Source organism: Anolis carolinensis, chromosome 3, assembly GCF_035594765.1.
Source record: "Anolis carolinensis isolate JA03-04 chromosome 3, rAnoCar3.1.pri, whole genome shotgun sequence".
NCBI classification, from domain to species: Eukaryota; Metazoa; Chordata; class Lepidosauria; order Squamata; family Dactyloidae; genus Anolis; species Anolis carolinensis.
The window spans coordinates 126,054,665-126,076,550 of record NC_085843.1 but is presented as its reverse complement, the minus strand read 5'-3'; the positions used below and the strand labels follow the sequence as shown (position 1 = coordinate 126,076,550).

At 38.8% G+C, this 21,886-nt stretch overlaps 1 protein-coding gene across 1 annotated transcript in view; it reads left to right on the top strand.

The window, feature by feature from the left end:
* clybl (citramalyl-CoA lyase) overlaps nt 1–21,886 on the top strand; it is a 234,877-nt gene that overhangs the window by 138,705 nt on the left and 74,286 nt on the right. Inside the window, exon 2 of the mRNA XM_008106961.3 lies at nt 2,017–2,206. Coding sequence (XP_008105168.1) covers nt 2,017–2,206 — 190 coding nt within the window. The remainder of the gene's footprint in view (nt 1–2,016; nt 2,207–21,886) is intronic.

Genomic DNA, 21,886 nt, shown 5'->3' with positions numbered 1-21,886 from the left:
ATTGAGTTCCAGCCTACATGATAATAATTAATGCTGCCAATTATTATTCAAAAGCCTGGCCCCATAACCAAGTTTTAACCTTCCTACGGAAGGATAGGGGGGAGGGAGCCTGCCTGACTTCCATAGGCGGAGAGCCACTACTGAAAAAGCCCTGTCTCTCGTCCCCGCCCGCCGCAACTGTGAGGCTGACGAGACCGTGAGCAGGGCCTCATCTGATCATCTTTTGCACAATTAAAGCTAGTGTGCAAACTGGGCCCATTTTAAATGTGTATATTATATTTTACCTTAATTCACACTGTATTATTTAACTGTTTTTTATTTTTGTATTGCACTTTTTAAACTATGACTTAATTGTGGGATTGTTAGCTGCCTTGAGTCCCCACTAGAAGAAAGGCAAAGTATTAATAAAGTGAATAATAATAATAACGCTATTACTACTACTAACTTTGGTGCTGGAGGAAAATCCTGGGAGTGCCTTGGACTGCAAGAAGATCCAACCAGTCCATCCTCCAGGAAATAATGCCCGGCTGCTCAGTGGAGGGAAGGATATTAGAGGCAAAGATGAAGTATTTTGGCCACATCATGAGAAGACAGGAAAGGTTGGAAAAGATCATGATGCTGGGGGAAATTGAAGGAAAAAGGAAGAGAGGCCGACCAAGGGCAAAATGGATGGATGGTATCCTTGAAGTGACTGGCTTGACCTTGAATGAACTGGGGTCAGTGACGGCCGACAGGGAGCTCTGGCATGGACTGGTCCATGAGGTCATGAAGAGTCGGAGAAGACTGTGAATGAAGTAGAAGACTACTACTACTACTACTACTATTACCGTGGTCTCCAGAGTCGTAGTCCAATGCTCAAACCACTACATTATGCTGGCTTTCATACCAATATCATACTGGGTTTACAGTGTTCCCTCACTACTTCGCAGTTCACTTTTCGCGGATTCACTGTTTTGCGGTTTTTCAATAAACTCTAAAAGACTATTATAAATCATAAAAAATTATAATTTACAGCCTAAAGAAGGGAGGAAAGAGAAGCCAAAGGGAGAGAAAAGGAGCCCAAGTGGCAATGGGAGGAGAAGGAGGCGATTTATCAATAAACGATTGGTTGATAAAGACTTAAAATAGTGTATAACTACTAAAATAATGTATAAATATTAAAATAAATATAGTGTCCCTACTTCACGGATTTTCACTTATTGCAGGCGGTCCTGGAATCTAACCTCAGCGATAAGTGAGGGAACACTATATATATATTAATGGTACAATGGCATAGTTCACCCTCCCTGAGAGAGCTTTAGAAGAAAATTGTGGTAATAAAATGTTATCTGGGGGGAAATAATCAAACCTACCTACTCTCAGTCAAAAGAAATAAATTTTAACGATAGCTGTTGTCATCAATCTCAAACTTATTTTATAGCCTTTTTGTTTTCCATTGCCTGGTGGGTTTATGTATTTGAAAGGAAGAAAGCAGAATAATATACAATGACAGATATTAGATAATACAGTGCTCTTTTGTGTAATGTTTCCTAAGCTGCTGTTATGTCTGGAAATAGCTCAACAAAGTGAGGGAAATGCCTTATTATAGAACCTTTCTTGGAAAAATAACAATAGTAGGGTTTTGTGATTGTATTGGTTTCAGTTCTGTTTACTAAAGTCAATAGCCAGATCAGACATAATGCACATATGTGTGTGTCTTTGCATGCGCCTACACACATACCTGGAATGAGCAGCTTGCCAGTTACAATAAATCAATACTAGACAAATGTTAACTGGCTTCTCACAAGGAGAATGTTAACTGAAGAGTAAGAGACATGAAACATATAAGACCTATTCAGGATATACTATCCTTGTATCCCTGCCATTAATTCAATTTCCCTTTGTACTTGCAGGTTGACCATTAAAAATGGAGCATTTTTTCTGTCCACCTATGAATTAAAAACAAGGCTTTTTTAAAAAAAAGCTGGAAGTGTTTCGTATGGTTTAGAGATTGATGGGGACTCTGTCTTTTTACAGGAGGAGCTCTTTTCTGGCTGTTCTTGTTCCCAAGCCTGATTCTTGCTTCTTGCAGTCTCGCAGCTACATACCTCGGAGGGCTGTTCTGTATGTACCTGCAGATGATGACAGAAAGGTGCAGAAAATTGCATCACTCAAAGTGGATTGTGCAGTGCTAGATTGCGAAGATGGTGTTGCTCTAAACAGGAAAGTAAGTACATTATCCACCAAATATCATTATGCTATTGCAGTCAGAGTATAATATAAATGTACTGTCAACTAAGCAAGACAACACAGTATGCCCTGTCCATTAGGTTTCACAGTGTCTTATATTAATTTTTTCTCCCAAAGATGTGCTAGGTCTTATTTCCAGGGGATGTCTTATTTTTCCATGAAGAAGAATTCACATTTATTGTTGAACAAAAAAATGAACATTTATTATATACTGTACAGTAGCTGTCATCACAAACCAGCATAACCAGACAAACTGTAATCCTATCAAGAATTTCTTATTACTACCATTATTTCTATGTACAACTGGTATGTACATTTACCAATCCTGCATGCTCTGGTGTTCTGTTTGGCAGGCACTGGGCATGCTTCCAAACAAAAACTTTGCTAGGTCTTACTTTCGGGGGAGGCCTTATATTTAGCAATTCAGCAAAACTTCTAGGTCTTATTTTTCAGGGATGTCTTATTTTAGGGGAAACAGGGTAGTAACATGCTCTATCTATCCTTTTTTCCTGCCAAACAGGAAGTTGTTTTTCACATAATCAAGAAGTCAAATATGTTTAATTTCTTCATCCTCCCAAAGTGGTATGAACTTTGCACATTATGAACATTATTAATGTCACTAGTCAAATATAGATCTACAGGCTCCCTGGGTCATTTTCTTGCAATGACTTTGCTCCAGTTTACTGATATTATTACTGAAATGTTAATCTAGGAAAATACCTAGATTAAAATTTAAAGGTTAGAGTTGGATACTGAATTATATATTGAACTAAGGATATAAACCATAGCTTCACACACTTTGGTTCTACTTCTGTCTCCTTGATCATGCTCAAAGATAAAAGTTATTTTTGAAACTAATGTATTTCTTCAATTCTAAGATGCACTTTGTCCCCATATAAACATTTCTAAATGGGATGCATCTTAGAATTGTTGGTGCATCTTATGTATTTTTTTCTTGGTGGTGGTACTGAAATTAGCGTGTGTCTTTCAATCAATGGAGTCTTACAATAGAATATAGTAATGTTTTGCTCATTGTGTTTGAACTGTAGGTCATTGCTATGACTCACTTAAAGTATTTAGTTATGTAACTTGTTGGAGTTTTCGTTGAGTGTGTTTGTGTATGTGCCAGCAAGTAGCCTCTTGGCTTATGGAAATCCTATGAATTGCATAGTGTTTTGTTTTTGGTTTTGTTTGTTTTTTGCAAGGAATACTGCAAGGTGTTTTGGCTAGTTCCTTCCTCTGAAATTATAACCTACAGCACCTGGTATTTGTTGGCAGTCTCCTTTCCAAGTACAGGCAGTCCTCATGTTATGAACAAGATCGGTTCTGTAGGTTTGTTCTTAAGTTGAATTTGTTTGTAAATCAAATCAGTGTAACTCCAGCCAAATAAATATGTTTTTAGCTTTGTATACCATAAGGAAGGGTTAACATCCCTGTGGCATTTGTTTTGTTGTCTGTGTCGTTGTTCAAAAGATTTCACCTCACTTTCTGCCCCTGTGATAAGTGGATTTTGAAAAATTTGGCTTGCTGTGGAAAGAAAGATTGGTCAGAAAGCTTCAGTTGAGACACTGTTTCCCCATGATAACTATTTCAGGAGAGAATTTCCCTTCCTGGGGGTAGATTTCTGTCACTTCCTATTGTCTCAACCCCCATATATGAGTCATTTATAAGTTTGATGTTTGTAACTCAGGGCCTGCCTGTACTAACCAGGGCTGGTCCTGTTTAGCTTCCAAAATCACACATAATCCAAAGTCTTTAGCTTATTTAGGTCCATTACATTAGGGGGAAGAATATTTTAGGCTAAGAGACTGGCATAAAACCTTTATATATTTCAGTCAAGATGCTTCTGAAATAACTGCTGAAGTGCTGTTCCGTGCTAGAGTGTCCCTTATCTGAAATGCTTGGGACCAGATGTGTTTTGGTTGTTGTTGCTGTTGTTGTTGTTGTTGATGATGATGATATTATTATTATAGAATACCTGAATTTATATCATAAAATATCTTGTAGATGAGTGAAGTCTAAATGTGAAATTCATTTATATTTCATATACAACTTATACAGGCAGCCTGAATATAATTTTATTCAAAATACAACCAACACAATACACAAGTAGCACAGAACAGAATATATTTGCAAGGCTAGAAAGAAGCATGAGGCTGGAGGAAGCCTGAGGATATCTCAGCAAATTTCTGTTGAAGCCCTGCGTCCCTCTCCATCCTCTTGCCTGCAATACAACCCCTTTCCACCTTGTGAACAAGTGAGCAAGAACCCTGTTGGCTGGTGCCTTGAAAGCAGAACAGGTGGGTAGTGGCAGAAGTTTCAGGCATTGGAGTATGTCAGATTTTGGATTTCTGAATAAAGAATGCTCAAAATATACCAATATTATAACTGTATAGAACTTGTTAGGTCATGTTTGTAATGTCATTTTTATTATTCCCTTGCAAAATTATCTCAGACCTTGAAATTACAGTTACAGATAACTGAATTCTGTCTGTTCTTATCACCTAGCTCTAGAAACACCCTATCCAGTTTAGACGATTTAAAAAACATTTGGGACTGTTCCATAGAATCATTGACTTTAGAGCTGGAGGTTTTCTAATCCAATCACCTGGTTACTTGAGAATCCCTGCCACCATGACTTCCTTGGCAGATGGCTGCTCAGCTTTTGCTTAAATAGTTCCAGCAAAGCAGAGCCCATTACCTCCTGAGACAGTCTGTTCCACTGTCAAATACCTCCTTATATTGGAAAGTTTCTCCTCATGGCAAAATCTGCCTTCTGGCCATTTCCACCAATTGTTCTAGTCCTAAAACAGCATTATTGAAAACTGGCTGCACTTTTAAGACAGCTTCAGCCAGAGAACAAATCTGGTCAATTTTCTACATGACAGTTCTTTGTATATTTATTGATAGCTATCATGTCTCTTTGTAGGCATTTTTTCTCCAGCCTAGACATATTCAGCAGTTTCTCATTGGACTAGATCATCTCCTTTCCAGTGTTTTGAATGTGCTTATCTAACCATCTATACATTGTCATAGAATTATAGAGTTTAAAGGACCACAAGAACCACCTGGTCCATTACTTTGCTATGCAGGAATAGATACCGGTACCTAAAATGTATTTATGTATTTGTTTACTTTGTTTCTATCCCGCTCTTCTTATCCTGTGGGGGACTCAGAGGTACATCATACGTCTAGGCAAAAATTTAATACCTCATTATACATAAATGAATAAAACAGTATAAAATATCTAAAATCAATAAACATATAAATACACATTAAAACCCCTTAAACATATTAAAACATAATAACTCCTGAAAGACCTAAAAATGGATATCTATTAAAAGACCTCAAAAGATGCACTCCAAGACAGTCTATTCCACTGTTGAGTTGCTGTAACAGTAAAACAAAAGTGCTTTCTAATGTTTAGGTGTTTCTTACCATTTGAATCCATTGGTTCATGTCCTCATTGTTGGAGCAGCTGAAAACAAGCTGGCTCCATGACATCCCTTCAGATATTTAAAGATATCAATCTATCAATCAGATTTTATTTATATCCCGCCCCATCTCCCTGTGGGACTCAGGGCAGCTCAGATAGTTATCATGTCTCCTCTCAGTCTTTTCTTCTCCAAGATCCCCAAGTTTTTCTCCTAAAGCTTGGTTTCTAGATCTTTGATCATCTTGGTTGCTGTTATCTGCACACATTATAGTTTGTGGATGTCTTTCTTGAACTTTGGTACCCAGATGTCAGATGAGATTTGGCTTTTTTAGTTGGAATTTCTAGATCCTTTTCACATTTACTGCTTTTAAGCCAAATGTACTAATTCTATATTCGTGCATTTCATTTTTCTTTGGTCTGAACAGAATTCTGATCCTGTCTTTTGAGGGTTTTGCTTGTTATTGTCTTTAAGTTGTTTCTGATTTACAACAAATTTATCACAAGGTTTTCTTGGCAAGATTTATTCAGAGACAGAGAGACTATAACTTGCCCAAGGTCAGCTGGTGGGTGTTCTTGGCTGAGTGGGGATTTCAGTCTCCAGAGCCAAACTTCTATACCACTCTGGTTTCCCTAATCTCGTATCATCTGCAGATGATCTACTCCATCATCTAAGGGTGTTTTCCCACCAGCGTTATAGAATTGACATCAGTTGTCCAATCTGCTTCTGTAGAATTCTGGGAAATGTAGCTTAGGGAAGTTGAGGACCTCACTAGCTGAGAATTCCAAAGGCTCCGCACTGAACTACATTTCCCAGAATCCTGCAGGGGCAACTTGGACAATTGGCAGACAATAGCCTCCATTCTATAACACTGATGAGAAAATGTCCTAAGTCATTTATAAAGGTACTAATGGTTTTAAAATAAAATCATCGGTATTCATTCATAAAGAAGAGTCCTACTAGGACATAACAAAGTCCAACCTGATCTAGTGTTCTGTTTTCCTCACTGGCCAACTACAGGCTTGGACAAAGCCTCATGGAGAGACTATCAGCACAACTATCTTCTTGGACAACCTCTGAAGATGCCAGGCACAGATGTATGTAAAACATCAGGAGAGTATGCTACTGGAACATGGCCATACAGTCCGAAAAGCTCACAGCAACCTAACAATCTTCTGGTCATGTTCACCTATTCATCAGTTGCTTATCTTGGAATCAATGGGCCATTTTTCTGTTCAAAATAGCAAAATAATGGGGACAAAATCTTTTTTTTTTTTGCTCTGGATGCTAAAAGGAGACCTTATAGCCTATTTAAAAGATAAATAGCCTCTTTCGGAGATTTCTGGGACAGGTGATTCACCTTTTCTTTTTTGGCCAGAAAAGGCAGTTTTGAAAGCTGCAAAAACACGGTTGAAGAAGGCTCTATATATGCTGCCCCAGGTCTTCTCTTAACCCACTCTTATTTTTTATGCTGTATTCAAAACTCTTATTGGGATAGTGGAAATAGCAGTTCTTAGTAGACATTGATTCATTTGTTGCAAAAGTATAACACAAAATATGTGGAGCAGTGGATCTTTATGGTAGTCTTAGCTATCTTTTTATCCTATAGGAGGAATGAAAATAGCCTTTTCGCCTATTGCAGAGTGTGTCTATCTCTATGCATCATGCTTCCTTTCTTCTACCAGCATGGATTGAACAGAGACTCCATTGTTTGGGCCTTTAGAAATCCGAGTCTCACTCTTATAAGAAGGCTTTCTAGGACAGCATCTTTTTCTATTGTTATGGTTCAATCCTTTAACGAAACAGAAATATTTCTTTTACAGCTCCTTGGTAAGGTCAACATGGCAGTATTTCTATCAAAGTCCTTCCTTTGGATGAATTGTGGGTTGTTTCCCCGGGGGCTGAGGAGTCAAAATTAGGCACAGTGGAGTTATGGCTGTGAGTCGAATGAGTCCTGCAAGCTCAGTGCAAGTAGTTCTCACAAAACAAATGAATTTGAAATTGTTGCTTCTGATTAACAACGGTGCAATGGGAGATCATATAAGTGTGTAGGTTGTGGGCAGGCCAAGTGGAAGAACCAGGAACATAGAACAGTAGCTGTCCGCTTAAGGGCATCCACCAAAATAATTGTGTTTTTGCTTGGATGTCTATCCTTCCATATTTACATTCCAGGAATGAATATTTTCCTCAGTTCTTTCAATGCTCATTATTCAGAACCAATTAATCCACTCTTGGGCATAGGATGATTTTCCAGCAAGTTAGAAACAGGGGCTTTGAAGCACATAAGGAGTGCTACCAAATGGTGAATTATGTGGACTAGGTGTTGCTATGCTTAACTGAAGAGTTCCTTCACAGCAGTTTATCAACAACACTTTATTTCCCTACTCTTTCTATGCACCAAGGTTTTTATTAAAGCCAGATGGATACATACTATCAGTTAAAATATGGAGCACCAATTTAAAATACATAATTAGTAAAAAGAGATTACATCACTCAAAAGAGCATATATTCTAAAAACAGTCCATTCGTAATTTTAAAATTCATATTTTCAAAATCATCTAGATTTTTTTATTGTGTCAGAAGCAACTTGAGAACATACTGCAAGACGCTTCTGGTGTGAGAGAACTGGCTGTCTACAGAGACATTGCCCAGGGGAGGCCCTGATATGTTAGCTAGGAGGCTTCTCTTATGTCCCCACAAGTTAGAGTTGACGGACAGGAGCTCACCCCATCTCGCAGATTCGAACCGGAAACCTTCAGGTCAGCAACCCAACCTTCAGGTCAGCAATTCAGCTGGCACAAAGGGTTTAACCCAGTGCACCATCGTGGCTCCTATCATCTGGATAAGCCTGCTGGAAGAGATTGATCTTTAGTGCTGTTTTAAACTGAGACAGCACATCCAACTATTGAATTTCCTCTGTCGGGTTATTTCACTATTTGGGAGCTGATGAAGAAATAATCTTCTGGCTATCAGTTGCCAGCTTACGGAAGTAAATGTCTTCCAGAGGATCTCAGTATATGGGGTAGATTATATGGAAGAAGGCAATCCAAAACATAACCTGATCCCCAATGATGCAGGTTTTTTACAAAAAAGCCAATCCTGGGTCTTGAGGAATCCAGTGCTTGAAAAAAGAGCTGACTTCATTTAAAATCAATCCACAGCTCAACAATATAGGCTGGATATACATTGCAGTATAATGTAGTTTGATCTGCATTATATGGACAATATAGATCTAGCCATACAGAAATCATACATCACCCAAATGTTAATCATGTACAAATTCAGTAATGTACACAATTGGAAGCTCATCTGCCAAAGCTTGGAAGCACATAGATGACAACCCTTATGGCATATGTTTTCAATAGACTTCATTGATGTTGTTCAATAGACTAAGACCAATGTAGTATTCTGGTTAGAATGTGCAACTGGGATTTGGGAGATCCAGGTTCTAGTCTCTTCCATTCCTGACATAATGGTCTTGTGCAAATCATTAGAGTTATTGTTGTAAAGATAATGTCAATGATTTGATGGGACTGTTAAAAAAAGTTATGAGGATCTGTCATCATCTGTACCTTAGATCCACATTTTTGTGATGTTTACTGAGTGCTGCTTTCCTTTTAGATAATAATAATAATAATAATAATAATAATAATAATAATAATAATAATAATAATAATAATACAGACTAACAAAGTTCTGGAACACAACACACCAGACATCACAGTTGTGGAAAAGAAAAAGGTTTGGATCATTGATGTCGCCATCCCAGGTGACAGTCGCATTGACGAAAAACAACAGGAAAAACTCAGCCGCTATCAGGACCTCAAGATTGAACTTCAAAGACTCTGGCAGAAACCAGTACAGGTGGTCCCGGTGGTGATGGGCACATTGGGTGCCGTTCCAAAAGATCTCAGCCAGCATTTGGAAACAATAGACACTGTCAAAATTACGATCTGCCAACTGCAAAAGGCCACCCTACTGGGATCTGCACGCATCATCCGAAAATACATCACACAGTCCTAGACACTTGGGAAGTGTCCGACTTGTGATTTTGTGATACGAAATCCAGCATGTCTATCTTGTTTGCTGTGTCATAATAAAATAATAATAATAATACTTTATTTTTCTATCCCACCTCCATCAACCCAAAGGGACTCGGGGTGGCTAACATGGGGCCAAGCCCCAAAACAGGAACAAAGTATGGCAAGTTAAAACATGTATAAATAGCTAAATTCAAATCAAATAAGATAAACAAATTAAAACACAGTAATACAAAAACATCATAATAACCAGATAAAAGATAAAATAGTAAAAACAAATATCACCACTAATGGATAGGTTGGGGGGGGGGGGGTCAGATCAGAAAGTGCATAGTTTCAAGACCATTTAATAAAGTGCCTGAACAAAGTGTCAAAGAGTTGTCTGGGGGAGTTTGGGGTAGGATGAGGTAGGAAGAAAGATAAAGTGCAAAAGTGATGTGTCTATAAGAAGGATCTGTCATGTCATTGATTATTCGAATGCACACTGGAAAAGACCAAGGCACAGAAGGTATTGAGTACTTCTGCCTTTTCTCTGTTTCCTGCTACCATTTTGCCATCTTTTCCACCAAGTGACTCTGCCATTTCCTTATTTTTTAGACATAACTCAGTGTAAAGCCCTCTTTATCAGATTCTTGCAACTGCTGTGAAGTAGAACCCACCACTTGTCAAAAAAACCTATGAATATAAGCATTATTAGCATCTTCATGAAACCACAGACTATGGTCCAAGACACCAAATCATTCCTGGCAGCACTATCCACAGTCACTGTTCTTCATTGCATTCCTGAGCCTTGTCTTTCAACGAGGAGGCTACATGAAATGACAACCTGTGCATCAAAGTCCTTCAGCTTCTTGTCCAGAGATTCATAATCCCTTGTGATATCCTGAAGGTTATGCCTTTCAATGTCATCAGTTCCCATGTGGATCAAAAGGAAGAGGTAGTAGTCACTGGCCTTGCCTTTAACTGACTATAGTCTGGGGGGTTGCAAATGTAAAAGGCATGCACATCGAACAGAGTCTCATGTAATGCTATTGAATCTGACTTTTATGCAAACCTCAAGCTATAAAGAGATAATAGTGGGGAAATAAACTGGTTTTGTCAGGGCTTGTTTATATTGAAACCATACATGGAGAAAACATGCCTTTGGATTCATTGCATTTATCCACAATGTTTATTCTGCCTTTGTCATGTTTTCACCCCAGTCAGGCTGTTTGACCTCAATTTTTGCCTACAATCAGAGCAGGCTGGATTTTTTAAGTAGAATCAGTATCCCCAGGTTCATGTTTCTTATCACTGGTTCAAAGAAGCTGAACAAGTATAGAGTGTAGGAGATGAAACCATAAACTGGGTCAGTAGTGGAGTATGTGTAAGAACTGCTGCCTGGCTTCCTGCAAGCTTTTACAGCATCAATAGAAAAAGCTGCGGTGGGCTTCATAAATCTCTGGCTACTTCAATTAAAATCAGCAATTTTCCTGAATTACACGATGATAATCTGTTTATAACAAAGCGAAATGTTTGGGATTTTTTCAACATATCAGGTATTTCTTGAGGCTCATAGTGAGAATTTCAACAAGCTCTTCACCATGAGAGACACCGATAACTGGAGTATTTTGCAAGGTCCTTGCTTTCTTTATTATAAATTAGGGCCATAGCTAATTGCGACTGCACCTACAGGGACAAAGCCAACTGAGGAGAAAATAGCGATAGCTTAAAACAATGTAGAAAATTGAAAAGGGAACACTGCTTTCCTGGGTGTCTGCATTATTAAAAGACAAAGCTTGAGGGGGAAGTTCTTCAATCAAATTTGGAGAATCCGAGAGCTACTCCGGTGATGTCTACGCAAAGTGAAGTGTACAGGCAAACTCTACAAGGCATTTTTGATTCATGGAGAGCTCAGGTGGATGTAGGCTTTCATAAAGGTTGTGCAGTGTTTTCTTTGTGTTATTAATCCCTAGTAAGTCCTACTGTGTCTGAGCGGTAATGCTGATAATAATTTCATTATCATCATATTATTTGACTTAGCAAGGCAGGCATCTTCCTCATGTGAGAATTCACTGAGCTTCTGGAAAAATATCAACAGTTTTCTTTGTAGTTAACTTGTGCGAGGAGGGGAGGGAGCAGATATTTTTCAACGGGAGGGGGTGCTGTTTTCAAGTGTTTTTCAATAGTAATGTCTTAGTTGTGGCTCAAGATGTTTCTGACTTATGGCAGCCCTTTTGTGGCAAAATTTGGCCTTCTTCTGTTAAATCCAAGCATATTTTGAAACCATTTATCAAACATTTTTATGTACCACATGTACTATGATAACTACTGAGTTGGATGAGTCTGTTTCTGATCCATGACAGTTTTGCATGTTATTTGACACTTGGCATTAATCTGCAATCAATTTTAAAATGCAGACATCTCTCTCTCAAAATATATACCTACACAAGCTCTCCCTCCCCCCCTCTCTCTATACACACACACATATATAAAGGCACCTTATGTAGGTATGTATTTTGATATGTTTATATTGCCAAAAGCTGTTGTTGTAGCCTTATGAGACATATAAAACTTGTTGGATAGCTTATGTGTATGTTATTCCAAGATTCATAGATTAGAACATTTTGTACATGCGTTCTCAAAGACTTAATTTATTATCTATTATTGGATGCCACTGGGGCCCCTGGTGGCACAGTGTGTTAAAGCGCTGAGCTGCTGAACTTGCGGACCAAAAGGTGCCAGGTTCAAATCCCAGGAGCAGAAAGAGCGCCCGCTGTTAGCCCCAGCTCCTGCCAACCTAGCAGTTCGAAAACATGCAAATGTGAGTAGATCAATAGGTACCACTCCAGCGGGAAGATAACGGCGTTCCATGCCGGCCACATGACCTTGGATGTGTCTACGGACAACGCCAGCTCTTCAGCTTAGAAATGGAGATGAGCACCAACCCCCAGAGTCGGTCACGACTGGACTTAACGTCAGGGGAAACCTTTACCCTTTACTATTGGATGCCACTAATACTTTAATTTCTATTATTTCTAATACATCTGCCTGGTTGTGTATGAGAACAGCAAGTTCATGCATGCCCTCCATCTGGCCCATTTGCGGCTTGGCCTATGTTTTGCTGTCCCAAAACTACAAATTCATGGAGGCTGGCAACTTTTCCTTTTGTCTTCAAATGCTATGTGAGAAAATTACAGCCTAACTCTTTTCCTGTTTATTGTAAACAGTGGCCAGCCAAGCTATGGGTCTGATTAGTACTCTTCACCCTTTTTGAAGGGATCAACAGAACCCCACTGTTTTCTGTGTTTGACTCCAATTTGCATCTTTAAAGATGCTTGACTGCATCAGGACCCCTGTTTCAACTTCCCAAAGGGCTGGATATGTCAATGACAATGTATAATATAATTGCCGGAGAGCCCATTATAATGAGAGAAACAGCGTGATTTAGTGGTTTGAGCATGGTGTAGTGGTATGACTCTGAAGACCAGGGTTTGTTTCTCTCCTTGGCAATGGAAACCCATTGGGTGATCTTGGGCAAGTCACACATTCTGAGCTCCAGAAAATCCCATAGTAGACTCCCCTTAGGGTCACCATAAGTTGAAAGCAGTTTGAAGACAACTTATAAACAGCTACCTTTGTTTCTAGATGTATTGATTGTACAGCTCTCCTAAGCTACCCTCCTTTAGCTCAAGCAATTCATCTCCACTTGGGAAAAATCTCTTACATCATAGTAAATGTTTATATCAAAACATTTTGCTAAGAACTTGGGAAAAATTTACCGCCTACATTGAAGATTTAGAAAATAATTTTCCCCTTGTGGAAATAATTCTAGCTGGTGATTTCAATGCCAGGGTGGGCAACTGTGTGCATTCTTTATAAGATAATGTGATTTGTAATCCTGATGCTATACAATTTCTATTTACTCGTGCAGCTCATCTATCAAAAGACCTTAATGTAGCTAAATTTGCATTGCACTTTAGCAAACTTCGGCTTCATGAGTTGCTGAAGTTTTCCAATGCAGATGGCTTTACTTTCATTTCGGCCATTTTGTGCTGGCATCTCCACACCTTTTGAGCTCAATTTCCCAGTTTGTCATTGATGACTTTGCCATAAGTGACCATCTTCCCTTAGTGTTTTCTGGTCTTGCTGGTTCTATCACAAACTTTGAATCTGAATATCAACAGCTCATTATAGTGTCTTACTAACTAGTTTTAATAATAAGACATATGAACATTGTTTTTCCAGTGCCAAGATTTGACCACCCAGGCACTCTTATACCAAGATACGTACTGGTATATAAAATTGTGTGTGTCAATGTATGGTGACCCCATAAATTTCGTTGGATTTTCTTAGGCAAGGAATCCTCAGAGGTAGTTTTGCCAGTTTCTTCCTCTTAAATGTAGCCTAAAGCACCTGGCATTCATTGACAGCCTTCTACCCAAGTACTAACCAAGGCTCGCCCATCTTAGTTTCCAAGATTAGACAGGATCTGGTCTCTTTATCGAGGGTAACAGGGGAGACATTTTGAAACAGTGAGCACACTCAGGCAAAACAACTACTAAATCCTACATAGCATTGATGAGACTAGAAAGCTTCAGAAAGTGCAATAGTGTATGGGTTATTATGAACACTTAAAGTATTTGTGTGCTTGTGAGTGTGATCCTAAAATATACTATTTTATCAATAGAGAATGCTAAAATTAATAAATTGTGGTTTTGGGTAGATTATAAGGGCCCTTTTTGATATAGCAGTATGATTCTAGCTGAATTGTCAAGGCTACATCCTATGGAAGCCTGAGATCTGCAATTTAGGGAGTATGTAGAATTCTTGGCCAAAAATCTCCTTTGGTGCCAAATTACAAATTCCAGGATTTCATAGGATATAACCCTGGAAATTCAAGTTAAATCGTGGCAATGTTAGCATCATATTGTGGTTGGTGTGATGGCACACCCAAGCCTTTGGCAAAACTATGGTGTCTGGCTTTACTCAGGAGCTATCTGTATACCTTCTATTAAGATCAAGACTCTTAACATATAGAGGCACTTTAGGCAAGGTGAAAGTTAACCAAAATGAGTTTATTGAAAACAGGAAAAACAAAGGGCTAACTCCACCCAGGGCTATTGTAAGATAACTTAAAACAATACATTACGAAAGGAGATGTTGCTGGTTGCAGTCATCTCTCTGGGATCCTTGAAAGTCTTTTGCCTCTTATGTAAAGTGATGAATAATAAGATGATGCTTATAAGCTGTCTTGGTCTTCTACTTTGTGAAACCTGGGCTGACAAGCTTCTGTTGTCACTGGGACTGATGGTATATGAATACTGCTAAATGCCGTGTTTAGTATTGCTAAGGATGCCTGTTTTGGATTGCTGGGCCTAAGATCACCAGACAATGGCCAGGCCTCTAATTAGTGTAGCTCTGATGCAGAAAGAAAAAGGAGCCTAGCAAGGAAGCTCTGAACAGGCAAATGGAACAGACCAACTAAGGCTGGCCTCTAGGGGGATTTTATGCTCCATCCCAAAACTAATACAAATGGAGGTATCTACACTATTAAGAAAACCTAAACAGAGGGAACTGAAGCAAAGGAGAGGAAAAGGCAGAGCCAAGACTTCACAGTTGGAGTGCTGGACTTCTGGGAGACCAGGGTTTAAATCCATGTTTGGTTGTGAGGAGCCACTGGGTGATTTCCCCCCCAGTTATACTCTGTCAGAGGAAAGCAATAGAAACCCTCCTGTGAATAAATCTTGCTAAAAAGTCCCTAAGATAGAGTCACTATCAGTCTGAGTCAACTTGAAAGCACATATAACAACTGTAACCAGATTCAATCTAGTTTATTTTATTATGAAGATAAGTCAATTTTCTTGGTGTGAACAGAATATACCCACAGTTTAGCCAATATTGATTCTAGACAAATAATTTTACTGAATTAGATTTGACAAGGTCTACTCTGGCTACAGCAGATGGTATCAATGAGAACTGAATTTTGATGGGCTGAAAAAAAAACATTGTTTGGTTATCTGTCCCACTGGAGCTGATATTTGCAGGACTTTACACACCCTTATGTGATGGTGGTGCTGAAGAACAGCAAAACAAAACACAAAACCTAGGGGGGGGGTGTTGTTGTTGGGGTTTTTTTGCATCCCATGGCAAGTTGCCACATTGGCACTAAGAATAAGCAGCTTGGGTCATGTTACCAGAACTTGTGGTTTGGGGTGCCTGATATTTTTCCATTGTCCTCCCCTTGAACCCGAGCAGTTTGACTGAACTATTGGAGCAGTATTGATTATTTTGTCAGGGCATAGCTTAAAGATCTGTTGTAAGCATATATGAGTCATTATTGTCATTATCACGGTTATTATTTATTATCATTCTTGTAAGTACTTTCCAATTTAATCAAGTGCCTTGTCGTTTTGGTTTAATTTTTCATCATCATCATCAAGCTGTTCCTTTAATGTTGGGGTTTTTTTTAGCATCTTTGGAGAAAACAATAGGAGACTGGCAGCTTCTGGGTAGAAAAAGTCCCACTTCCATGCATGAACACATCCCTGTTGTGTGCAAATAAATGGCTTAACAAGGAAAATTGTGCATAATTTACCTACATTGTTCTCTCGAAATAATTTTGAATACCTTGCAATTCTGATGCTCAAACATATGCAAGAGGATTTTCAGCAGAGCACATACCTGTGGGCCTGTATCAAGACTTGGAAGTAATGAGGAAGGAGTAACAGCATTACCTGTTACATATTACTTTAAGGAAGTAACAAGGGAATAATTACCTTTGTTAATACTAGCCCATTGCGCTTTGTATGTGATGAGTAATGTTTACTCATTACGTCTCCTTGTTATCTTTTGACACCATTTTTAAAAATTTGACTGAGATAAGAGCCTCTTCCATCTACACTCTACACTCCCCTATATCCCAAAATCTGAGTCCAGATTATCTGTTTATCCCAGATTATTTGGCAGTGTAGACTCATATAATCCAGTCCAAAGCAGATAATCTGGAATCAGATCCTGGGATATAGGGCAATGTAGGTCCAGCCTCAGAATATGTAGAGTTTCATATTGGAGGGGGATTGTCAGTTATCTACTACAGTTACATCTGGCCTTCCATTTAAATTTCCCACAATGCTTTTTTTTCATTGGGCACCCATACCTATGCTTACAGATGACCAAACTGGCTATGGCTGGATCTATACTTCCTTTTATCCCAAGACCTGATCCCAGATTATCTGTTTATCCCAGATTATCTGGCAGTGTAGACTCATATAATCCTGTTCAAAGAAGATAATCTGGGATTGGATCATGGGGTATAGGGTAGTGTATATCCAGCCTATGTTGAAACATGTCTAAATTATATCCCATTTGGATTATTATAATACACTCTATAAGGGGTGCCTTTGATGAGTACACGTAAACTTGTATATAAATGAAAACATTTATGCCAAAAAAGTCCCCCCAAAATCTACATTGATTTACACATGAGTCATTGTGGTACTGCTGCCTGAGATGGTCCTGCTTCTGGCATTTTGTCATGCCTGGTGGCGGCAGAGGTCTTTTCTCACTTCATCATGGCACACAGAGCAGTACCTCCATTTGGCTGTCCCTAAATGGACTAAGCTCTCACTATAATCCATCTCAGGAGAACCTTAAAAACCCCAGATCCCTTCTACTCTCCCCACCATAGCAGTAGCTTTTTGGTGCTTCCCTGCTGGGGTGAGAAGATTAGAAAGGGTTGTGCGAACCTGATAGAAGCTCCAAAATTTCCTCCATTATCCTCATCATTGGGGGAAGTGGAGAGAGTTGGAGCTTTATTTAGAGAAGCACTGAACTCCTTTATTGTCTCTGGTGGCGTTTTGCAATACCTGGGTAGGAAAATGGCAGTGGTGGTGGAGGCCAGGGACAGCCAGCTTCTTGAGGTGGCAGTGGAGCTTTTGCCTTTCTGCAAGTAGATCCAAGAAGTCCCATGCTGAACCCCAAAGTTTTACCCAAAACTATCCAATTTATACATGAAGTCTATTTATACATTAGCATATACTGTTGAGCAGTGGTTCTCATCCTGGAGTCCTCAGATGTGTTTGGCCTTCAACTCCCAGAAATCCTAACAGCTGGTAAAATGGCTGGGATTTCTGGGAGTTGTAGGCCAAAAACATCTAGGGACCTACAGGTTGAGAACCACTGCTGTATAGTATTTGGAAAATTCAGTTGATCCAAAGAGCCAAAACTAGATGGGTGCATGGACGACATACGGTGAACACAGAATGCTGATTATGACTTATAAAGCCCCATATGTGCCTTGCATCCAGGTTATTTAAAAGCCATTTTCTCCCACATGATGATGTCTGAGCTTTGAGAGTCTCAGGGATGGCTCTCCTGTCTGCCACAGTATCTGCAATTGTGCATCTGAAGGGAGAGAGGCCTCCTCAGTGGAAAGGGTTTTTACTGTGCCTTGTTCTTGTTTCTTGCTTTTCTCTGCATATTTGTGGTTTAAATTGCTTTTAATTCTATTGACAGATTTTATATAACTTCTGGTATGCTTGTTATGAATGTGAGATTTTATCCATACCTGTTTTAATTGGGGCTGTTTTGATCCTCATAATGCCATCGTCCCTGAACTCTGAGGGCAGGCAACCAATGCCAGGAATAGCAAAGCAAGATTCAAGAAATACACTTAATTTAAATTTGCATTTTATCATATAAATTGAAGAATTAGTGCATGTAAACATGGGTTAATCTGTTTATTTAGATTTGAGACATAATCCCTGCAATATGTAAACAAGATTTGTTAAGCTTCAGAGATGAGACCATGATTGGACCCAGGAGACTCCATTTATCCCGTCTAACAGTTTCCTCTATTACTTCCAAGAGAATGGTACATGTTTACAGTGGTAGCAGAATAAAACCTAGCTAGGCAGAATGTGTGCTCCAACTGTTTAGTTAATGCCAATAGGACTTAAATTAGATTTTACAGCTGTTAGCCAAGTCTGTTCTGTGGCTAACAAGTGAGAATTTAAATCTTGGAAAACATAATCCTATTATTAAACTGCCAGCTGACTTGACACAATCTAGGAAGTCTTCACAGATTAATGGAAACTTTCAAAAAAGATATAAACAAAGGAAAAATGAATTAATATATGATTATTAGTTGTTTTGCCCCAAAACTGGGGGCAGAGAGAGGTCATATGACCAAACAAATGTCAACATTTCCAGCTAGGAAGTACCTGGGGGAAATATGTAAAGTGTAACATACTGAATACAAAGAAAATAGACTGCTGGTTGCTAATTAGTATGTGAATCTTGCACACTAATACTGCAATTAATGTGCAACTTCCGGAGATTACTAGCTGTAATAATATTAAGGCATAACATTATGAGAGCCTCTAAGAGTACCAGATCTTCCTACGGGGAGAACTTATCGCCTTATAGGAGCATGCCCAAGTCTTTATTAAGATCTTGTGATTTAGCTTGAGGAACTCTGTAACTGAAAGCTCCCCTGAGATCTCTGATAGATGGTATCAGGCTGTCAGTGGTTTGCTGTGATTTGGAAAACTCATTCCACCCATTAATAACAGAGAAATATTCGCTCAGGAAACAAAAATAGAACATCTCTCTAGGCAGATTCACAAATTAGCCTCTTAATGAGGCACTTCATTGGAAAAGGTTTCCTTGTGCTGGTTGTGCCCCCTTATTCTGAAAACGGTAAGAGGTTCTGAAGTGCCTCCTTTTGCCATCACCGATTTCCTGTGCTCTTGGCAAAAAGGTCACCATCATCATGGCAGATAGGTCTTTTTCTTCTCAGAGGGAATAAACACGTTTTTACTATTTAAGTTGATTGCTCTATGTATATGGGGAGTGGGATGATTTGTGGGAAGGGGAGAGCATATTTTCCTTCTCACTTTCTCTTTGTCATAGGTTGGTTGTAACACAATGTTTGAAAAACGATAAGAAAATTTGAAATATACTAGTTCCAAATCTAAACATTGCTGCAGTCCAGAGCCACAAAATTTACAAGAAAAAATAACTTTGGCAGCAAAAAGTGAGTATACAGGTATTTGGAAAGTATTTTAGATTTCCCAATATGTCTTCTGATAAAGCAGCATTCTCAACCTGGGCATCGGGACTCCTGGGGGTGTCACGAGGTGGGTGTCAGAAAGGTCACCAAAGACCATCACAAAATACATATTTCCGATGGTCTTAGGCACCCCTTTGGCAGAGAAAACTGAAGGTCTCTCTCAAGGTCAATGCCCACCAAACACTTCCAGTATTTTCTGTTGGTCATGGGATTTCTGTATGCCAAGATTGGTTCAATTCCATCATTGGGGGAGTTCAGAATGGTTTTTGATTGTATGTGAACCATAAATCCCAGCAACTATAACTCCCAAATGACAAAATCAGTCCCCCCAACCCCACCAGTATTCAAATTTGTATCGTTGTATTTGTGCTAAAATTTAGTCCAGTGAATTTCCTGCATATCCGATATTTACATTACAATTAATAACAGTAGCAAAATTACAGTTATGAAGTAGTAACAAAAATAATGTTATGGTTGGGGGTCATCACAACATGAGGAACTGTATTAAGGGGCCACAGCATTAGGAAAGTTGAGAACTACTGTGATAGAGTATTTCCACAGATATGGGCCTTATTTAGCATAACTAAATTAAGTTGATTTATTATGAAAACGGATGATAATTGAAGTCTGAGAATCAAGCTATACAACAACTGTATTTTACAGTATATATCAGATGCATTTTGTTCATGCAAAACATCAAATATGAGATCTCAGAGATACTGGCATGCTATCCTGTGGTTTGGTATGCCAACCAAATCCCTTTTCCATAGCCAAACCAAGGCAATCTCCCTTCTCAATTTCTCTCTTGCGTTCTTTGCCTCCCATTTCTAAAATTTTCCTTGTGTAGCATTTATTCATCTTTCCCATCTAGCACAAGGGTGGGAATTGTGCAGTCTTTTTTTTTTTTTTTTTTTTTTTTTTTAAATAATCTTTATTGAAAATTTTTATACAGTATGATAAAAACGATAGATGAAGGGTATGGGAGACAGGAAAGAGAAAAAAAAAAAAGGCTGGATTAAAAGAAGGGCAGATATAGGGAGAGAGAGGAGGGGAAAAAAAAAAAGTTGAAAGAATAAAATAGGTGAATAAAAATCTATGACTTCCCAGCTTTCCCGGCGAGGTATTTTTCCTTTGTTGCCTTCTTCTTTTCTTCATTCGTTTCCTTTCCTTTTCTCCTACTTCTTCTTATACAGTTGTGTTCTTATCTAGCTATCTGTTTCTGTCTTTCGACTTATCTGTATATTTCATATTACTATTTTTGCCTGATGTTCTATTATCGTTTACCTTGATGTGATATCTTATTTTCTTGCTTACTTATTCCTTATTTTCATTTTTCTCCTTTCTATTTATGTAGTTGTCTATTTGTTGCCAATTGGAATTGTGCAGTCTTTCAGATGTTGCTGGACTGCAACTTTAGTCAGAATATGGAATGATGGGAAAGACAGAAAGTTGCAGTCCGGTAACATCTGGATAGGAGTTGCGTTGCTAATGCCATAGAATCTGCCAATTGTAATCTCAGTTTCATGGCTTAATTTGGGATTTCCCCCCATAGCCCAGGTCAGTAATCTCAGACTTCATGAATGTGTCAGGGAGAATATCCTGAAGGTTTTATAGACAAGGATGGATAAAGGATTATATCCTGAACAGTGAGGAAATGGATTACAGTGCTTTTACTCAGAGAATTATCAGTCTGTTCTGTTACAGAAGCTAGTGGTCCTAAAGAATATGACACGGAATCTGCTAATATCCATAGGAAAATTGTACTCTTTTCTTCAGTAAGATTTGGATTGTAGTCAAAATCCATTAATTTATTTCCTGTGAAGGAAGAATTTAAAGTGTCTATAGACTCTTCACATGTCCATTAGTCATTTCTTCCCCCTATAAAAGGAGAATGCAGAAGAAGTGGAATGAATGTTTTGCATTTCTCTTTACCATGGAAGATGTAGATCTGGTATCCATACCAGAAGGATGTTGGAACGGAAGCAAATAGTGATAAGAGCCTGGACTGACAAATTTATAATCTTATGGATTTTGACATGACCCATGAATAAGTTGAGGGTCATTCTTCAGAGGGAGAAAACACAAATGCAACTGCCCCTGGCTGCCGCTATTTCCCTGCCCAGGCATCC